At 36.5% G+C, this 19,626-nt stretch overlaps 1 protein-coding gene and 1 long non-coding RNA gene across 2 annotated transcripts; one reads left to right on the top strand and one right to left on the bottom strand.

Moving 5' to 3' along the window:
* The first annotated feature begins 5,427 nt into the window (after nucleotides 1-5,427).
* On the top strand, nucleotides 5,428-8,093 carry LOC144562404 (uncharacterized). Its single transcript, XR_013514076.1, has 3 exons — nucleotides 5,428-5,949; nucleotides 6,929-7,011; nucleotides 7,977-8,093. It is a non-coding gene; the product is annotated as an uncharacterized LOC144562404 (long non-coding RNA).
* Nucleotides 8,094-9,758: 1,665 nt separating this feature from the next.
* Nucleotides 9,759-16,088, bottom strand: LOC144561641 (zinc finger (CCCH-type) family protein). The gene is made up of 14 exons (XM_078310660.1): nucleotides 15,429-16,088; nucleotides 15,236-15,328; nucleotides 14,867-15,121; nucleotides 14,346-14,418; nucleotides 14,089-14,221; nucleotides 13,839-13,992; nucleotides 13,074-13,154; nucleotides 12,801-12,923; nucleotides 12,167-12,334; nucleotides 11,934-12,068; nucleotides 11,699-11,794; nucleotides 10,909-11,247; nucleotides 10,334-10,377; nucleotides 9,759-10,227 (listed from the first exon to the last, which is right to left on the bottom strand). The coding sequence occupies exons 1-14, from the start codon at nucleotides 16,005-16,007 to the stop codon at nucleotides 9,984-9,986; spliced, it is 2,517 nt and encodes an 838-aa protein (XP_078166786.1). The 5' UTR covers nucleotides 16,008-16,088; the 3' UTR covers nucleotides 9,759-9,983.
* Between the last annotated feature and the right edge of the window lie 3,538 nt (nucleotides 16,089-19,626).

Here is a 19,626-nt window from a genome sequence, read left to right as displayed (position 1 = left end):
GTTTTATAAAACGTTGTAACGTTTTATAAAACGTTGGTAACGTTTTATGTCAAACAGCTCATTTTTGAGCTGACACTATAAATAGAGTGATGGGATCTCTTCTCAAATTATCTCAGCCGACCCTAATCATTTTAAAAGCGATTTTCTGAGAGCTTAGCCTACTCCATTGTTGTGAGAGCTTAAAACTTCAAAATCCCTCAAGCACCCTCAAACCTACTTCACTAATCTTGATATAGATTAGGTTAGAGTGATCTATTGAGTGTTTCTCTTGTGTTCTAGACAATCGAGACCTTGTTCTCATCTCTTTGAGTTGGCCGTTTGACTTCCCACTTGGTGTGTAAGGGCTCAACGGTTCACAAGTTGTAATCCTTTCGTATTGGGTAATAGAAAGGCGCACCACACAAGGTTGCGAAGCCCCGGAGACGTAGGCCTTTGTTTTGCCGAACTCCGTTATCATCCCGCGTGTCAAATTTCTCTAAACTCATCTATTTACTTTCAATTGTAATTTAATTTCAGTTTTTGATCAATTAGAGGTGCCCCTTAGTGCAACATCCAGATGGCAAGATAATAGGGCATTTACAACCCTAATACAACACTCCAATTGAAGGTGTTTGGTGCATGATGAGTGTAAATTAGGTATACTTTTACCTAGGGTTTTGTGTCAATAACTTGACCAATTTCTATGAATTTAGGTTAATTTAGCATAATTTTTCTTAAAAATACATCAAGATTCAAGTTATTGCAGTTTGCTTATTTTATTTGTAGTTTTGGAGCATTTGCAAGCTTTGGAATGGTCTCTGGGGCATATGGTGCGATCATATCCACTTTGGAAGGAACCTCGGGCGAAAAAGAACAAAAATAGCCAAGTCAGAGGAGTTGTGCTGCCTAAGGTGCGGCCTGGCCGACCCGCACACTCCTCAGAAGCGCCCAAAGACACAACACAACACATGGTGCGGCCAGCCGTGCGGCTACCCTTGCCCGCACCCTAACCTGCATGCCTCGACAGAAAACACCCAATCGAAGTCAGAGGCTTTTTGCCGGTGAAGGTGCGGCCTCCCTGACCCGCACGAGCTCCATCTCTCCTCACAGCGCAGCCAGCTGTACGGCCTAACTAGGCCGCACCCTGGACCGCACCAGCCAGATCTTTGGCATATTTTGTGGAGATTTTGTGCATATTTTGTACAATCTTCGCTCGATTCACTTCTAGATTTCACCTGATTATTCCCCAAGTCACGATTTTGGTTATAAAAGGTAGTAGGCAGCCATCTAGAGACTCATCTTGGATTCCACCATTCTCCTCCATCAAACCTTAATCATCTTCTCCATCCATCTCACCTCTCAAGTGAATCAAAGGCGCGAAGAATTGAAGAACTTGGCGGATCTCGAGGAGCTTGCAAGGAAGAACTGAGACATAACTTGGGAATTGGTGTATTTTATTTCACTTGTTATTTTGTTGATTTTACTTGTATGGATTCTTTATTTTCTATCATGGTTGTTATTGTTTTTGCACCCATGAGAGGCTAATTTCCTCTCTAGGGGCTTAGGTTGTAGCATGAAGTTGTGTTAGTTTATTTACTTGGATGTTCTCTTTATGATTATTGTTTTGGCTTTATGTTTGGTTTTATTTTATATATTTGTGAGTCATGCATGATTTGTGTTTTGGTAATCGAACCTTGTTAGGGTAGTGACAGTATTTTAGCATTAAGGGTGTATGATAAAGAAGAAACACTTTCATTGTACACAAATAATCTTAGGGTTTAGATAAGGTTGACTGGATTCGGATCTATTCCTGGAATCATAGAACCAAATATGGTACCAAGTAATAGTAGTAGATGATCCATGTTAAATAACCCAATTAGGTGGATGAGAGCCCTAATTAAGAGGTACATTAGCATGATATTAGGGTTGCAACAATCCTTTTTTGTGGTCCTATTGAAACACTACTAGAGTGCTATAAAGATCTTCAATTGAAGTGTTGCATTAAGGTTGCAATTATTCTCCTCCCCTGCCTAATGGAGACACATCTATGTGATTCAGAGACCTTCAATTGGAGTATTGTAATTGGGTTACAACTGCCCTCTTATCTTGCCATATGAAGATATTATTAAAGTGCTACAAAGACCTTTAATTGGAGTGTTGTGTTAGGGTTGCAACTACCTTGTATTAGAGTTGGAAATGTTATCTTCTCATGTTATCTGGAGACACTACAAGAGTATGCAAAGACCTTCAATTGGAGTGTTTTATTGGGATTGCAACTCCCATCTTCTTTTTGCATATTAAAACACTAATAGAGTGTTGCAAACACATTCAATTGAAGTGTTGTATTAGGGTTGCAACTACTCTCTTCTCTTGCCATATGGAGACGCTAGTAGTGTGTTGCAATGACCTTCAATTCGAGTGTTGTATTAAGGTAGCAACTACCCTCTTCTCTTGTCATATGGAGACACTACTAAAGTGTTGCAAACACATTCAATTGGAGTGTTGTATTAGGGTTACATCAACGCTCTTCTCTTACCATTTACTTACATTACTTGAGTGCTGCAAAAACTATCAATAGGAGTATTGTATTAGGGTTACAACTACTCTCTTCTCTTGCTATGTGGAGACAATACTAGAATGTTAAAAAGGCTTTCAATTGGAGTGTTGTATTAGGGTTGCAACTGTCATCTTCTTTCCGTATGGAAACACTAATGGTGTGTTGTAAATATCTTCAATTAGAATGTTGTATCAGGGTTGCATCCATCCTTTTCTCTTGCCATATGGAGACAATGCTAGTGTGCTATAGAGAACTTCAATTAGAGTGTTGTATTAGGGTTAGAACTATCCTCCTCTCTTTCTATCTGGAGACACTACTAGAGTGCTGCAAGGATCATCAATTGGAGTGTTGTATTAGGGTTGCAACACCTCTCTTCTCTTGCCATATGGAGACACTAATAGGGTGCTCCATGAAAGAGTCGGGTGTCCTACAACAACCTATTGTTTGTATTTCTTGTTCATATGATTGATTGACAATGGTCAATTTGTTGCCTAAAGTTGCATTACTTATGGTTTATCTAAGTGTTTACATTAGGTGGCAACCAAACTATAAAAGTAATGAACTTTAAAGTATCCCTGGCCAAGGTAATCAGCATGGAACACTGATTGCATGTGAGGCTAGTGTGACGATTGAATGTTGTGATTTAAGCTTATGGATCAACTCGGACTTGCTGTCGGTTCAATGTCACAGATGCATATAAGTGTTTATATATCGTCGGATTTGACCACACATGAACATCATAAATGGATTATGTGTTTTTGTCATTGATGGTTCATGGTGTTGTTGTCGTAAGTCTGAGAATATGATATGCCTGCTTAAGGAATGTGCATTGGTGGTTGGTGTCTAATGCTCTCTGTAAAAAGGGGTCATTCATACATCTTCTCTTTGTGCAGTACTTATGTTGAGTAGGACGCATATGTCAACAGGACTAAATATCCCTTACTAGCATTCTGGTGTATGCAGAGTAAGCTATGATATCCCTGGGCCCCTTGATAGAGATTATATTATATGTGCACAACCTGATTGACTAACTACAATCACGTAGTATAATATAATGCTCACGTGTCAAGAAACATAATCGATGATACAGTGGAAATGACAAACATCATGTCTCGCGTTCATCATTGAATCATCATAAGATATTGGAAACAACACAGGCAGTGTTATGCATTGTCTATATTAGATTTGCGATACTATTTAGATACGTATTGTCTGTATACTTGAGTAGTCAAGGCGTGTTGCTAGACACTAACCTTGGTCAATTGGAAACTGGTTGTTCCAGATTGCCAACGTAATACAGATCTAAATCGGTCACACTTATAAGATCACTTGGTCGAGATGTCATACAGGCTGATGACACTAGTGCAGATATGTTGGAAATAACATGCACAGCGAATTATATAATACAAGCTATTATACTGTTCAACACTACGAGAGATATGAGGACATAATCAAAGCAGTTTGCATCTTGCTGTGCAAATGATGTTTTGATTATGTGAGATAATTTTTCTGCTATTTTGATTGATATGTTGATACCATGAGATAGAGAATAATCATACGAGCACGTGGATATGTGGCATGCGCGATTTGGACTTACGATTCAAAAGTTATGATCATTTAAGTGAAGAGGTAAGAATGTTGACCAAGTCAAAGACGGGTCAAACACGTTTTTGACCAAAGGTAAGGTGTCATGTGGTTGACTGGTCAACCACATGTGAGAAATAAGGTTGCTTGCAAAAGAAGAAATAGATGAATATATTCTTAAATAGACCAATGGTCCAATGGTCCAATGAACTATTAAATATGGAAATTATCAAATGAGCCTTCTTGATTTAACATGATGTTAGATATTTACAAGGGCATTTGTGTAATTCATGAATTCTATTTAAAGAGGGTATCCCTTCATTCTAGATACACACAATTCATTTGACAATATCCATCTAGAAACTTCCTTTCTCTTCTTCTCTTTCTCTTCCATTGATTAAGATAAGCTAAGCAGCAAGCAAGCAAGGGAGCGACCCTAGCCGAGTCCGCCACCCCTCCCTCTCTTCCTAACCCGCTAGATCAGCGATTTTCAAAATAGCTTAATAAATAGTTAAAAAGTTCCAAAAAAATATAAAATTTGGTCTAAGCACATATTAATATGGAGAACAAGATGAACGGTTTGGATCGGTTATTTGAACTTTGAATTTGGTAATTTATAGTCCAATGCACAAATATGCCTATGCATTGCAATGTATGATAACCCTACTTTACATTAAATATTTAAATTAATATTATATTATATTTAATCTAACATTTTATTTAATATAAATCTAATTTGATATTGAGTGTTACATTTCGAAAATTTAGAAATATGATTAAATTGTTAAATCTATCATTTTACTTAAATAAAATGTTAATTAAATTAACGATTGCTCAGAAATTTTCTGACCGACTAAAACGAAACTAAAATTTCGTAATATTAATAATGTATGAAAATATGTATAATAAAATTTAGAGATTAGAAATAAAATAAAACATAGCACTAGGAATAAAATATAATTATACGAAAATATTCGTACAAATAAAATATAGAATTTATAAAGCTCGTTCATTTAGAACTTCTAGATAATCAATTTAATATGCTTAATTATATAAAAGGAAATCAAATTATTCGAATCTTAAATTGAGAAATAAATATACGAATTTTATGTGCGAATATAGTTACAAAAATTTATGAACTTTCGAATTGAAATTATAAAAGAAATACCCTTTGAAATCAATTAAAAGAAGTAAGAATTATATTTGGAATTGTTTAGGCCATTAGATTTTGCTGCAGCACGGATCTCAAAGCAGCCCCTTAAATCTCCCCACTCTTCTTCCTCTCTTTTCCTCTCTGTTGGCGAACCCTCCCACAACAGAACCCCCCAGCCCGTCCCCTTCCCTCTCCTCTCCGCCAAAGCCAAAGAGGCTCCGCCTCTTCCCTCTCCCGTCGCCGGCGAACCCACCAAAACCGCCGCCCTTCTCTCCTCTCTTCCTTTCTGGCCATGGGAGCCCCAACAGCCGCCCCCTCTCTAGGTTCCGGCCTCCTCTGCCCCTCCACACCACCTCCTCCTCCTCTCTCGCCGAGCCACGCCACCACCATCAAAATATTCCTCTCTTCTCTCTCTAACCCGTGGAACACCCCTTTCAATTTATCTCTCCCTCTTCGGCACCGGTTGCCGCTAGTTCCGTGAGAATTCGAAACCCTAGAAGAAGCGGGTTGTGCCTCACGCTTGCAAATTGGTCCCGCTGGTGCGTTCCATGTGCTGCCTTGGTGCTATTTCGGTGCTCGGAAGCATTCCCTTCCTCTTTACTTGCTGATCGGACCGTTGCCAAAAACAAAGCGTGACACCTTCAAACCGACTTGTTAAGAGAGACACCTAAATTGGGTAAAATGTTAATTGACTGTTTGAACGCTCAATTGTTGTTGTATCGGGTCTTTGATATGTTGAGATTGCTCGAGCGGGTTGTTGATTTTCCCGACTCAAGCGAAATACTCAATTTTGTTGTTTTGAGGATTATGCAAATCGATTCTTTCTATCTCCAATCCCTTCCAGTTGTGTGTGAGATACTGCAATGTATGTTGTTTATGTATGTTATGCGTGTGAGGTTGCTGCCTTGTGCATCTCGGTTCTGTTGTGCCTTACCAGACTTGGAACTGACAGGGACCATATTGCAATTAAATTATCATTAGGGGTCTGAATTGAAAAATATAAGGCCTCATGTGATTTGTATAAACGTAAAGGGCCAAATTGTAATATGGGATTATTTGAATGAATTGGCCGGCTATGCGTGTATATTTTTGTGGGCCTTAGATTGATTTGTTATAAGTGGGCCTTTGTATTTAAAAATTGTTATGACATGCATAAGAAATTGAATGGGCCTATAGATTGCATTGAATGTGGCAAGATATGCATATATGAATAAAATAGGAGTTCGGATTTGGAGACTAAAATTTATGGGCTCGGCTTAGGCTGAGAAGCATAATTTGACGGATTAAATGGACTTTGAGTAAATGGTGAATTGTTAATTAGAGGCGTAAACCGTTGCTAAACTATGGGCCTTTAATTAAGTTGAATTGGAATAAAATAATTGATACGTAAATGGGCCAAAGTGAAATAATCGAGTAAATTGGGCCTTTGAATGTTTAATTGGATAAATAAGGTGAATTGGACTTGTAATTTCATAAGCCTTGTAATATTGAAATGAATATGACATGATGTGTATATGTAAATTTGGAATTGGACGTGAATTAAATGATTATAAATGAGCCGAAAGGTATAAAAGAATTGATGAATTAAAAGACGGCTTTTGGAATTTAAGTTTTGATAATGTAACCGAACTAAACTAAGTAAACGTATAATATAGGTGTAGGCTCAGTCGAGCAAGATTTCGCGAGGCAATTCGAGACGCCTGATCTTTAAATTAAGCGGTACGCTCGTCATACTGAGGTGCGGGATTCTTGGACTTGTTTGATACTTTATTTTCAGGAATTAAACTGTGTTTTCGTTTGTCATGTTGAATATCATTGATTGCATCACTGAATTGCGTAGAGCATTTGCATAGCCCAATCAAATTAAACTCGAATTGATCTGAATTGAATGATTTGCATACTGGTATGGTTATAGGTTATGTCGATCTATTGTGATCTGATTTTGATTTAAAGTCACCACGAGTGGAATTGATATGTGTGTGAATGGATTTACGAAGTTAAGCACTTGGATCCAATTAATTTGCCAAGTCGGGCTGTATGCTGACTTGGATTCCCAGGATCCTAAATGGCCTTAGGTGAACGGCCCTCGATATTCCCAGTACCGGTTGGGACGAGGGAGGGTGATTATGTTATGAGATGTGATTGGAAATCGTGGGTGACATGTGTAACGTCTATGGCTCGGTGGCATTTTCCTACGTGTTAATGCATTTGGAAAGGTCAATTGAATGTTACGACTATTGGAATGATTCCAAAGTGGATTTTCTTTATATGATTCGAACCAGACCTTAATAAACTGTTAAGCCAAGCGATTGCAGATGGGTGTCAGATAAAGGGTCCAGCGGTTGGCCATCTGTAGGTGTCAGTAACCCTACAGATGTGGGTTTGATAAAGGTTCAGCTCGAAAGAACATCTGTAATTGCTACAAGCCCTAATGAACTGAGTTATGAATCGAGTTAAGCCAGAATATATGTTGTGTTTGAAATTCATCTTGGAAATTCCGTAAACTGTGTTGCAGGTTGATTAAACTGTTGTCGTGCATTGGCATTCTGTTATTTATGTTTATGAATATATATCTGTTTGAACTGTTATTGGTTTGGGTTTCATTTTTGAATATAGAGTTTGATTGCAAGTCCAATAATCTAAACTGTGGCAAATTTCGCACTGAGGATTTATTCTCACCCCCACCCTCCCGATTATTTTCAGGTTATTTTATGCGGACGCAGCGAGTGAGGATATTGGTAATGCATATAAAAGATCCACTGCCTTGCGTGTATATGTGACGCCTGATTTATACACGCGGCAGGCTGTCAGACCCGGTGGATTTGGGGTGTGACATTGAGTAAAGATACTGTCCCCCCTTTCCAGTCCCCTATTTGTCCCCCCCAATTAATGGTTTATGGTAGTTAATTAATGTAATCATTAGTAGTTCCCCGCTAACTATAATTGAAAATCCCTCGCTGAACTCGCTGAACTTCAAATTTTCCTTCTCCACGGCTTCCTTCTCGAGTCTCTTTCTCGGCATGGTGCACCGTTGAGATCAGGCGAGGAGAGTGTGGTGCACCGTCGAGATCTAGCGAGGATAGCGTGGTGCACCTTCGAGATTCGATGAGGAGAGCGTGATGCACCATCGAGATTCGACGAGATCAGGCGAGGAGAGTGTGGTGCACCATCGAGATCCGGGCGGGAGAGCGTGGTGCACCATTGGAGGGGTCCATGCTAGCCCAACGAAGGTTGTCAAAGTGGAACATATGAATATTTTATTAGTTAGATATGAATACTTCATTTGTTAGATATGCATACTTCATGTTAGATATGAATACTTCTTGGAAGAGGTGGGGTGAGAGAGATGAATCTGACAATGAATTTTGAATTGTATAAATTATTTCGAACATGTATGAATACTTCGTAATCGTCAGTATGAATACTTCTTGGAAGAGGTGGGGTGAGAGAGATGAATTTGACTTTGAATTTTGAATTGTATAAATTATTTTGAACATGTATGAATACTTTGTAATCGTCAGTATGAATACTTCTTGGAAGAGGTGAGGTGAGAGAGATGAATCTGACTTTGAATTTTGAATTGTATAAATTATTTCAAACATGTATGAATACTTCGTAATCGTCAGTATGAATACTTCTTGAAAGAGGTGGGGGTGAGAGAGATGAATCTGACTTTGAATTTTGAATTGTATAAATTATTTCAAACATGTATGAATACTTCGTAATCGCCAGTATGAATACTTCATTTGTTTAGATATGAATACTTCTTTATTTAGATATGAATAATATATAGATTCGCTGTAGTGGTCTCCAATCTTGGCAAATGTCGCTTTCAGACGATTGCAGTCCCCAATCCAGATTGTCACAAGACGTCAGCGATCCCCCTGGTCGTTACTGGTCTCCTCCAACTTGTGTTTACATATGACGAATGGTTCTGATAATAAGTATTAATACTATAAATTCGTAGGTATGAATACTATACGTTTTGACTATTAATAAAATAGCATTAATCTTGCTCTTTGGTGGTAGTTAGCACGTTTTAACTATTTTTTTGTCTTTTAGTGCGGGGGACAGATAGGGGACTGTTAGTCGATCCCTTTGATATTATAGTTATTTAGTACTAATCTAATATTTAAATTAATATTACATAACATTTAACATTTAAACTAATATTATATTACATTTAACGTTTAAACTAATCTTATATTATATTTAATCTAATATTTATTTAATACTAATTTAATCTGATATTATATTATTTTAATACTAATCTATAGTTTAAATTAATATTATATTGTACAAAAGCGGGGAATTAAGGTCGGTCCCTTTTTTTTAATAGGTAGACGGTATTATAAGAACCCTTCCTACTCTTTTTTTCAAAGTCAGGCACAGATTACACAACACCTGCCAAAACGATCATACGGTACCAAATCCTGATATGCGTCGATCGTAATGCAAATGCAACCAGACCAGAAATAACAAGAATAAGAACAATAGTGTGTTCCACTAGTACGCCCGCTAACTGAAGTCTTAAATCTAAAATAACATTATACATATTACAAAATCGGAAAGGCTGACGGATGAGCCTATTTATCCTCTCATCGCAATTGAAAACAAAATTCAAATAACAACTAGTTTACACGATAAACTACATTACAGGGAAAAAAAATAGTGGACGGTCTACATTGAATTCTAGTAATAAATTAATAGTCAACGCTGAAAAAGCATGACCATCTCACAGTGGATGGTGTGAGGAAAGAGATCCACAGCCATAGACCTAACAGGCCGGAAATGCTGAGAATTGGGCATGGATTTGGTCCTGTGCCTAGCCAGACCTGCACTGCTCATATTACGCCACCCTCTGTTCCCTTTATTCTTCTCTGGTTTATCTGTTGTTGGTGTGCAAAGCTCTATTGCATTTGCCACCAAAGAATCCGGGTTACAAGAAATATACCTATACCAAAAAAAATAAATGTATGGTTTTTCAAAATGTGGCCACTTCAAGATGGGAAAAAAAAATTGCTAAGTTGATTTCTAGTAAAATTAATGCAGGTTCTTACACAAGACGGCGGATCCCTGGATGAGTTCTGAGAGCTTTAATTACCTGAAAAATGTCATTCAATGAGTTCCAAATTTTCAATATATCCTAGATAAGGATTCAAATGCCTCCACTCATTGATTGCTAAAAATTGCTATTGAATACGATGGACAATAGTTTCACATGCTTGTATTAAGTAGAACTTGAACTAAAAATCCACTTTCAATAAAACATTAAAATATAGGCTGACACCAAAGAAAGGCTTTGTAATACCTCATTCGCTAGGTGCTTTTGTCTGAGCTAGTTGAAATGGATCAAATGCTACTTAGAACCGAACTCTATTATTTTCTATGAAGGAACCGTGATAGAATCAAGCAACATAAGGGTGCCATGAACCCACCCCCCATACAATATATCACTCAGCTACTCAATATAAGTTGCAGGATTTACAAAACAAATGCAATGCTCAGGTGTTAAAACCAATTCTGGTCTAAATTTTGATTTCCTCTAAACTTATACTTTTTGTCAAGTCAAAAAACTTGAAGAATACCATTGCAAAACCAAAATAATAACAAAACAAAAAAAAATCAAACTTACTGTAGGATGAAGACCAACACGGGGCGGGTCAACTATAGCCACCACATTTTTGAACCGATGCCCTTTCTCATTACTTTCAGATGAACAAGCTACTGTGGGTCCCACATCAGTCCCACTGGAATCCTCCACTTTTTCGGAATTATCAGTGATGTCATTTTCCTGCTCTCTGTTCTCTTCCCCATGGTTAGCTTCTAACTCAGTGACGGTATTATCTTTTGAATCTGCAGAAACAACTGCACTTTTCTTTGAATTACCATTACTATTTAGAATGGCTTTTGGTGAGGCATCAGTAGGTGCACCGAGATACTCCTTAAGCAGAGAACCCATCACATCCTCAGCCTGTGTCATTGTCAATCATGAATTTACAAAATTAGCAAAAATGATCAACTAACATTTCCTAAGATTTAGGAAAAAAACTCTGTCAAATTTAATTTTAGCATTAAGATAATAACTGTTCCTTTTTTTCTAGAAGACAGAACTTCTATGACTAATTAGGTACGACCTGAGTATTATTAATAACATCCATCAGATTAACAGTAATTGTGACATTGCATAGTTAATGTAGAATTATCAGCATGGCAATACCACTGGTAGTTTTGTTTATCCAATTAATCGTGTTAGCATTCTATATAAATGAATAACCAAATCTACAATTGTATTTCGAGAAAAAGTAGGGATATAATCATATAAAAGTAAATAAAAAAAACCTTTGAACAAATAATAACCAAATCTACAATTGTATTTCGAGAAAAAGTAGGGATATAACCATATAAAAATAAATAAAAAGAACCTTTGAACAAATGAACTTGCAATTTGTTATGCCATTTAGAACAGCATTTTTCTGTGCGTCAGACACTGCCGATTCATTCATCTCTATACCAACCACCTATGAAAAATTCAAAGTAGAGAAAAAGGAATTACAGTAGTAAAATTTAAGTAAATAAATGATCTCATCTTTGACACAAGAAAGATATATGCTTAAGCTAAATATAAAATCAAAAATAATGAAAAATGCAGTGGCAAACCATTCCAACTCGGTGAGCAAGAGTTAATCCGATGGTTCCAGTCCCACAGCAAACATCAAACAACAATGTATCTTCATTTAATTCGGCCCAATCACCAGCCAGTTTATACAGCCTTTCTGCTGCTAGTGTATTTACCTGTGCAATTTCATTATTAAGCCATAATATTTATATACAAGTAAAATAGAAAACAAAAGAAAGGATCAAGTAAAATTTGTAGAGCAGAAGAGCTGCACTTGAAAAAATGCAGTTGGTGAAATGGAGAAGCAGAGGTTTAATATATAATCATGGATCCTGGCTTTATCGATTGAGAGGCAATCTGAACCATCTGTTCCAGCACCATCTACCAATAAAGGGATCAAAGGGCAGTCAGCAGGGGCAGCATTTGATATTCCAGTGTGATCCTGCCATAATGAAAGAGGGAGTTGCCTTGTAAAATACAAGGAATTGTTGTGAACATCATCATTGTGCAATTGTTGCAAATAATACTGAACATTCTCACAAGAGCAACTGACAACTGACATTTTCTTATATACTTGCAAAAAAATAACACCCAACTTTTTTGCATATTGCAAGCGAGACACAATTTTATCGAGAACCTTTCAAATAACACCCAACTATAAATTAATATCAATAAAAGGTGCATTCCATTAAGTTGGCAAAATTGGCCACTTCGTTAAATCTAAATTAAGTTAGAAGGCGGTGATATGATGGAGCCAGAAATATAATTCAAGGGACAGTTCAGTACAACACATTGCTTAAGCATAGGTCCAGTTTCAGAATTATGGACCTCACGCAAAAATTGTAAAAAGTTGACTTCACACAATTCTAAAACCCTTTATACAGATAAAATGGGCAAAACATGCATACCTGGATTACAATAGTTGTAAGAGGTAATGGTGGTGAAGCAATACTTGCCCCCTGAGAAAGAGCTGTCCTCAATTTCTCAAATTCACCTTTCATTACCTGTTCATCAACCCCAGTTGAGCAAACCTGCATTTTTTATGTTATATATAAGTAGCTTAATTTTCATCAATCTGAACATCTAAGTTTCCTTCCACATGTGCAACATATTCTTTTAAGGTGGCTGTACAAAAAGTTCTATATATATAGCTTCTGTCTGCATTAGAGAAAATGACTCACCTGTATCATAAGCATCACTTCTTTGATCTGCATCTCACATTCTGCCTTAGTATCCTGATCTGGATTCCTTCCCTCTCGAACCTATCATCACAATTCCAACATATATAAGAAACAAGATTGTCCATGATAGATTGTCAAGAAAGTTCTTTGATCATTAGATAAGAAGTGTCAACAAATGAATGGTCTTTAAAAAGATTGGCATTTTTTGAGCTGGACTGTCCCAGATGGGTTGATGCATTGGGTCAAAGACCAGGGTTTCTTAATTAATTGGCAGGAAAGTACAGATGACCTGTTTATCCTTTCCTTCAGTTTTATCCTCCGTACATAAAGTATGTTATGTTAAACTACAAATAACCCATCAGAAACACATAAATATGTCAAAAAACAATGTGTAATCAACACTAACAAAGTTAACAAAACCCACTTGCAGGTTGATTAGGGTTCAGTATATTCAAAGCTGCTAGAAGGCTTTCAATTGGGGATGACACACAAGTATCAAAGTATCATCTAACTTCTATTTCCAGCCCTGAACTTTGAATTACTAGCTCCCTTAGAAACTGGGTCCTTGTGGCGATAGATCTATTTGAGCCTTACATCATCCCGCAAAAATTTAGCAACACTAAATCTGTTTATCATGAACCTGAATGAGCATTTCAGGAATAGGCTAAAAGAAAGACAAACACATGCATCTTTTATCAAAAAGTTTATTGATTTTTTTTTTATAATACTCAACTTCTGTTATTGAAGTAAAGGGAGAGGAAATACAGTAAATTGACGCCAAAATCCAGTGTTGTTGATTCTGTTCCAGATGGGCAATTGTGAGGAGCACAAAAAATCTTGGAAAACCTTTACATATGCGCATGCTATATTTGATACATTTGGGCAATCTTTCGGTTCCTCTACTGCAGTCACACCTTCCCTACACTCTCACATTAGTAAATTACAAAGTTAGTGGCTAGAATGCCGGATGATGCAATCAAGAAAACAACAACAGAATAGATAAGGGATAAACAACCTGAAATTCCCAAGCATGAAGCCAACAGTTATTTTGCCATCCACAGAATAGCCAACAGAAAACTCACACTTGTTTCTGTATCCATTGGTTAGAGGTGACTCCAATATACCTTCTAGCTTGCACGGAAGTCCACCTAAATAAGCAGTTCCTCTTATATTATATCACAAAATCCAGAGAGATTCAAATGAATTTTGAACAACAAGAAAATTGTATGAATGCTTATATGCATATAACTAAAAGGGGTCAGATATTCACACCTATCTCTCTAGCTTCCAAAATCCAATCGGGAAGTGGAAGAGCATCTGGGCAGGCCTTCCTTGCATTTCTTGTCTAAAATAACAAAGTTAGGCAGGAGAACAGAAAAAACAGGCTATACAACAAGTCGTAAAGAATCATTTCTTTTCAACATTTTGATCTCTACCTCCTAGAGTTCCAGAGTTCACTTATTAGTCCCTGAACATCATCCACATACAACTCAACCCATCATTTTTAACAGAAAATATAAATGAGAATCTGAGTAATCTCTGTGGCTTCAGTTTATTAGTATTTCATTCCTCATTTTCTTTTGATGGGAAATAACGGCTTGGTTAAAAATTGTAAAACTTGGGACCTAGGGGTATAGGAAGGGATCACAGAAACTTCAGAAATGAAACAGAAAGTCAGAAACATAATTTTATGTTATGTTAGGCCATTTGTGTACTGAACGAAAACTAATGCAGCGCAAGTTCCAAAATTAAAAGGAAATGAAAATACAAAATAAAGAAAAAAAATATCTTACAAGTCGTTTGAGTGTTTGTGTAAGGGTGCTCTTCTTGTGCTCTAATTGATCAGAATAGGACATATGTGCAAGTGGTGTGACCGCCTCACGCACATTTTTTCTTTTTGATGAATTCATGCCTTCAACTAAGTTACCATCACCTTCATTACTATCATCATTCCCCCCCTCTTCAGCTTTGTGCTTCTTCTCGAAGGATCTTTTAATGGCATCTCTCAATTTTATTGTCTTACCCCCAGACGAGCTCTCTCTCAATGCCTTTTTCAATAAAGGAGGATGAATTGGTACGAAGTTAGTGATGAACAAGCCTAAACAGTATTGAACCAATGGGGAAGAAATGGTTATTAAAGTTTAATATAAAAAATGCAGTACCAACATAGCACTCTTGACTTGTTCGACATTTTCAAAGTTGACAAAACCAACTTCCATTCCTTTTTTTTTCTTTGCTGTCTTGTATGAGATACCCTGTAATTCAAATTTATATATATGAGAAGGCGTTATATAAATGTAGATCTTAACAAAAAAAAATGAAAGAATAAAAAGAAGAAAGAAGATTTTCGCATACTTTTTCGTGGAGGAATTTGTTGAGTGCATCATTGGCCCACTTTCTAGGCAAGCCAACAAGACACTTATCCAAAGAGGACTCATCTAATGCCAAGTACTGTTCTTCATCTTCTATTTCCTCTTCTTTCTGTTTTTCATTAGCTTTAGCTTTCTCCATTTCCTTTGCCTTATTAGATGTTGGGTCCCATGTCTTATCAGGTCGGGGTCGCAACTCGGCTTCTCCATGTGCGTAGCGACACGTGGCACCATGACTGCATCCAGCACCAGCACCATCAGATGGGTGGGGGCGCCTGTAGTAGGAACACAAGCTAGTCTTCCACAGCGGACTGCTACTCGAATTGGAGCTTAAATTCTGTTTCTTATTCTCCGAATTTAAGGTTTGTGATTTTTCTTCTTCTTCCTCTCTCTTACGCTTTTCTGGTTCGACAGGAACAGGGTCAGTATCCATCGGTTGGTTGGTATTGGTCGGTTCTCCGGAGTTGTGTTCTTCTACCGGGACTTTGACGGTGTCACTAGGGGCCGTTGATTGGAGATCGGACGGAAGGGTTTCTTCGCATGGAGCCGTCGGCGTTGTCTCCATTGGAGGATTGGAGGAGGTTTTACTGGGACGAGTCGACTGAGAGGCCTAAAACTAAAACCCTTTCGGCGTTGTCTCGCTTGCTGCTTCTTAACCCTATATTTCGGGGTGAACGACCCAACTCGGATCAAGTCAGGTACTGATCTGATCTGACCTGACCTGGTAGAATAAGATTGGAGGAATTTTATGTATATTTCTTAAAAAACTTTGAAATTAAGCATTTCTTTTTTAAAGTTCGCAATATTATAATTATCTTTTTCAACCTTCAAAACTCACAAATTTTATTTATATTTTGCATGAATTGATTATCATTTATTCTGCTTAAAATTTTTTGTTTGTTTATTTTTATTTGTAGTGTTGTTTAATTAATGATGCCTTTATTGTTAGTTAACGTGTTAGATTATATAAAATTTTATTGTGTGAATATTATTATTATGTTTTAATTTTTATTAGAAACTTCATTTACGTTATTTTTTTTTGGTTTTGTTTTGTTATGTTATCTGTTTTTTTTTTTAATAGTGGAGAATTTCACTAATTTAATATAGAAATCAAGAATACCTGATATGATATTTAAAATAGATACCAAAATCATATATCATAAGTCTTACAACAATCCATCTAAGCTAACACAAATAACATTCATCATAACCAAAACAACAACATAACAAAAGGACATTTACCAAATATCATAACAATATACAACTAAATACAACAAAAGACAGTACTTAAGCAATTTCATCCCAATTCACCTCCGCTTCATCATTCGGTTTTTCTTTCTTCAAACATTGGAATTGGAAGGTTACCTGTTCTAGAATCCAGAGTAGTAATTTCCTCGGTCGAATCCACCCTGGCTATGGATAACAAAGACCCACTACCTGTGTTGTATCTGAGCTACTTTCCTCCTCCGTCAAAATGAGATCTGGTAGATCCTTAACATCAGAAGGAAGTATAAGACTTAATTTAAGATATGAGTTATCATTGGCACCAAAAAGAACATAATAAAATAATTTTGATACCAATAGCCTTAATAGAGAGAGGATGAGAATCTTTGAAGCATATTTTAATCCTCTCTATCCAAATTGTCCATAAGACAGCTCATTTAATAAATTCCACTAATGATTTGTCTTTTAAAGAAATGGTTGCATCAATGAGCCATAATTCATCCAGTGAAGCACATTCAAAAGTGAAATTATTATAATCTGAAATCTAATTCCAAATCAGCTTACTATAAGAGCAATGAACAAATAAATGTTATGTACTTTCAAGCTGATCACAAAAAACACAAGTGACATCTCATGGCCATCCTTTGGCTGAGAGATTAATCTTAGTGAGAATCTTATCTCTTCTCACTAACCATAGTCAAGGGAATAAGAGATTTCCAAATAGTGTTGTACTCTAAATTTGGTATTCCCCCAAATTCTAACCATCTATAAAAAGAGTGAACGAAGTAATTAGGCATAAAACGAAACAATTCTGACACTTAGTCTCATGCGTGCGGATGCCCTCATCCGCATGTGACCCAAAGAGCTACCGCGCAGGGAGTTATGCCCTCTATGCAGTTTATACATGAACCGCATGCAACTTAGGCATCTGCACAGACAACTACCAGAAACTGCCAGAACAGCAGTTACAGCTCTAGCTTGCCAACCAAGGCCTATATATGCATCTAGACACATGGAAAACATATCTCTGGACTACCATTCATCATTCCACACCATATAGCATAGAATATTAGGTTAGAACTAGGGTTTCTCTATTAGTGTAATAATATAGAAGTCAATCATAGGATAATTGTATTCTATATATTTTGTTTATAAATTGGATGATTAATAAAGATATCATTTTGTTCCTTGAAATTTATTGCATTTATGAATCATTTTGAGTTAAGGACTTGAAATTGTAAAACTTCATAATATAGATGATAAATACTCTTAATAGTCTCTAATTATGGCAATTAGCAGTAATACTAATTGACCGTAAAAAAGTTAGTATGTGGATTTAATGATGGTTAAGTTTTACAGGCCATAGACAAACAGATGTCATTTTAATCACATAGATACATGTTACAAAACATGGTATTTGACAGACCCTAAATGAAACGTTAAATGGAATTGTGTTCGTTTCATTAAGAAGTGTGTATTTATGAGTGTTGTCTAGCGTTATCCGTAAAAAGTAGTTATAACGGTGACATTTCAGTATACATGACTTGTGCGGAGGGGAGATGTTCACCAAGACTACTATTGTCCCTCGTATTACTATACGAGTGATAGTATCACTAGGCCTCTTGATGAAGTTGTTAGCTTGTAATAATCTAGAAGTCAATAATACGATAAATTATCATAAAGCTTTGTTCATGAATTGAATGTTTATTTATATATCATTTTGTTGCCTTGAGTATTATTGAATTTATGGATCATTTCGAGTTCATGACTGAAATTGTGAAACTCCATAATATAGATGATATATACTCTTAAAAAGTCACTGACCAAGGTAATTAGCAGGAACACTAATTACCGCGATAAGGTTAGTATGTGGATTAAAAGATGGTTAAGTTTTACAAACCACCTGACACGAGATGTCATTTTAATCACATAGATGCATGTTCTAGGAACATGGTATTTGACAGACCCCGAATGAAACATTAAATAGAATTGTGTTCGTGTCATTTATGTTTTCATTCAGTGTCACGTTCTACAGTATGAGGTATTTATCGTTCCCACTGAGAAATATGTATGTGTGATTGTTATCCACCGCTGTCCGTAAAAAGCAGTCATAACGGTAGCTTTTCCATATGTATAGCTTAGCTGAGGAAGTGATAGTTTACCAAGAATACTATTTGTCCCTCGTATCTCTATACGAGCTATAGCATCACTGGGCCCCTTGATAGAGTAAGATTATATGCTAGCGGTATAATTACAAGAGTAATTATATTTGATAATCTGCTCAAGATCAAGAAAAGATTCAGTTAGCAAGGATGACACACATCTACCTTGAAACTGATCTGATAGCTATGAGACAGAAGAACAGACACAAGTAAATTGTTTACTGGATCGTGATATTGTACAGTACAGCATCATCTGTGTAATTGGATGGTCATGATGTGTTGCCAGATGCCACCCATGATTATAGAAGTTAAAACAGTTTTAACTCTATTTACCAACATAACACAGATCCTATTGGGTCACACCATATAGGAGTTAATCGGAGAATCTTATTGTGATTGATTATAAATTGGTTATGATCAATAGTAAGATGGTTATAATTAATTATACGTGTTATAATTAAATTATAAATGTTATATAAAAATAACAAGCAAAAACATTGGTTAATTTATAAACGTGTGTGACACGTTGTATAAAAGTTAACCGGTTAATTTATAAATGTGCAGGACACGTTGTATAAATTACCGAAACAACAAACCGCAAGAAAAATATATATATAATTGTTCAGAATAATTATACAAATATTATTTGTGTTCGGGCCGATGGCATTCGGGTCTTTTCAAATTCGTCCTTATCCGCATGACATGTCATTGATCCTATCCAGATGACATGTCATCAATCCTATCCACAAGGGCAAAATGGTCATTTCACACCTATGCCACCTTGCATGTGTAGAAACA

Source organism: Carex rostrata, chromosome 11 (genome assembly GCF_964058835.1).
Source record: "Carex rostrata chromosome 11, lpCarRost1.2, whole genome shotgun sequence".
Taxonomy (NCBI): Eukaryota; Viridiplantae; Streptophyta; class Magnoliopsida; order Poales; family Cyperaceae; genus Carex; species Carex rostrata.
The sequence above is the reverse complement of the archived record's forward strand: the minus strand, read 5'-3'. Positions and strand labels throughout refer to the sequence as shown.

Coding starts and splice junctions, on each gene's coding strand:
- LOC144561641 (XM_078310660.1), bottom strand. CDS start 16,007: ATGGAGACAACGCCGACGGCTCCATGCGAAGAAACCCTTCCGTCCGAT. Junction 14,222..14,345: donor TTTGGAAGCTAGAGAGATAG/GTGTGAATATCT, acceptor CTGCTTATTTAG/GTGGACTTCCGTGCAAGCTA. Junction 13,155..13,838: donor GATTTTGGCGTCAATTTACT/GTATTTCCTCTC, acceptor TTGTGATGATAG/GTTCGAGAGGGAAGGAATCC.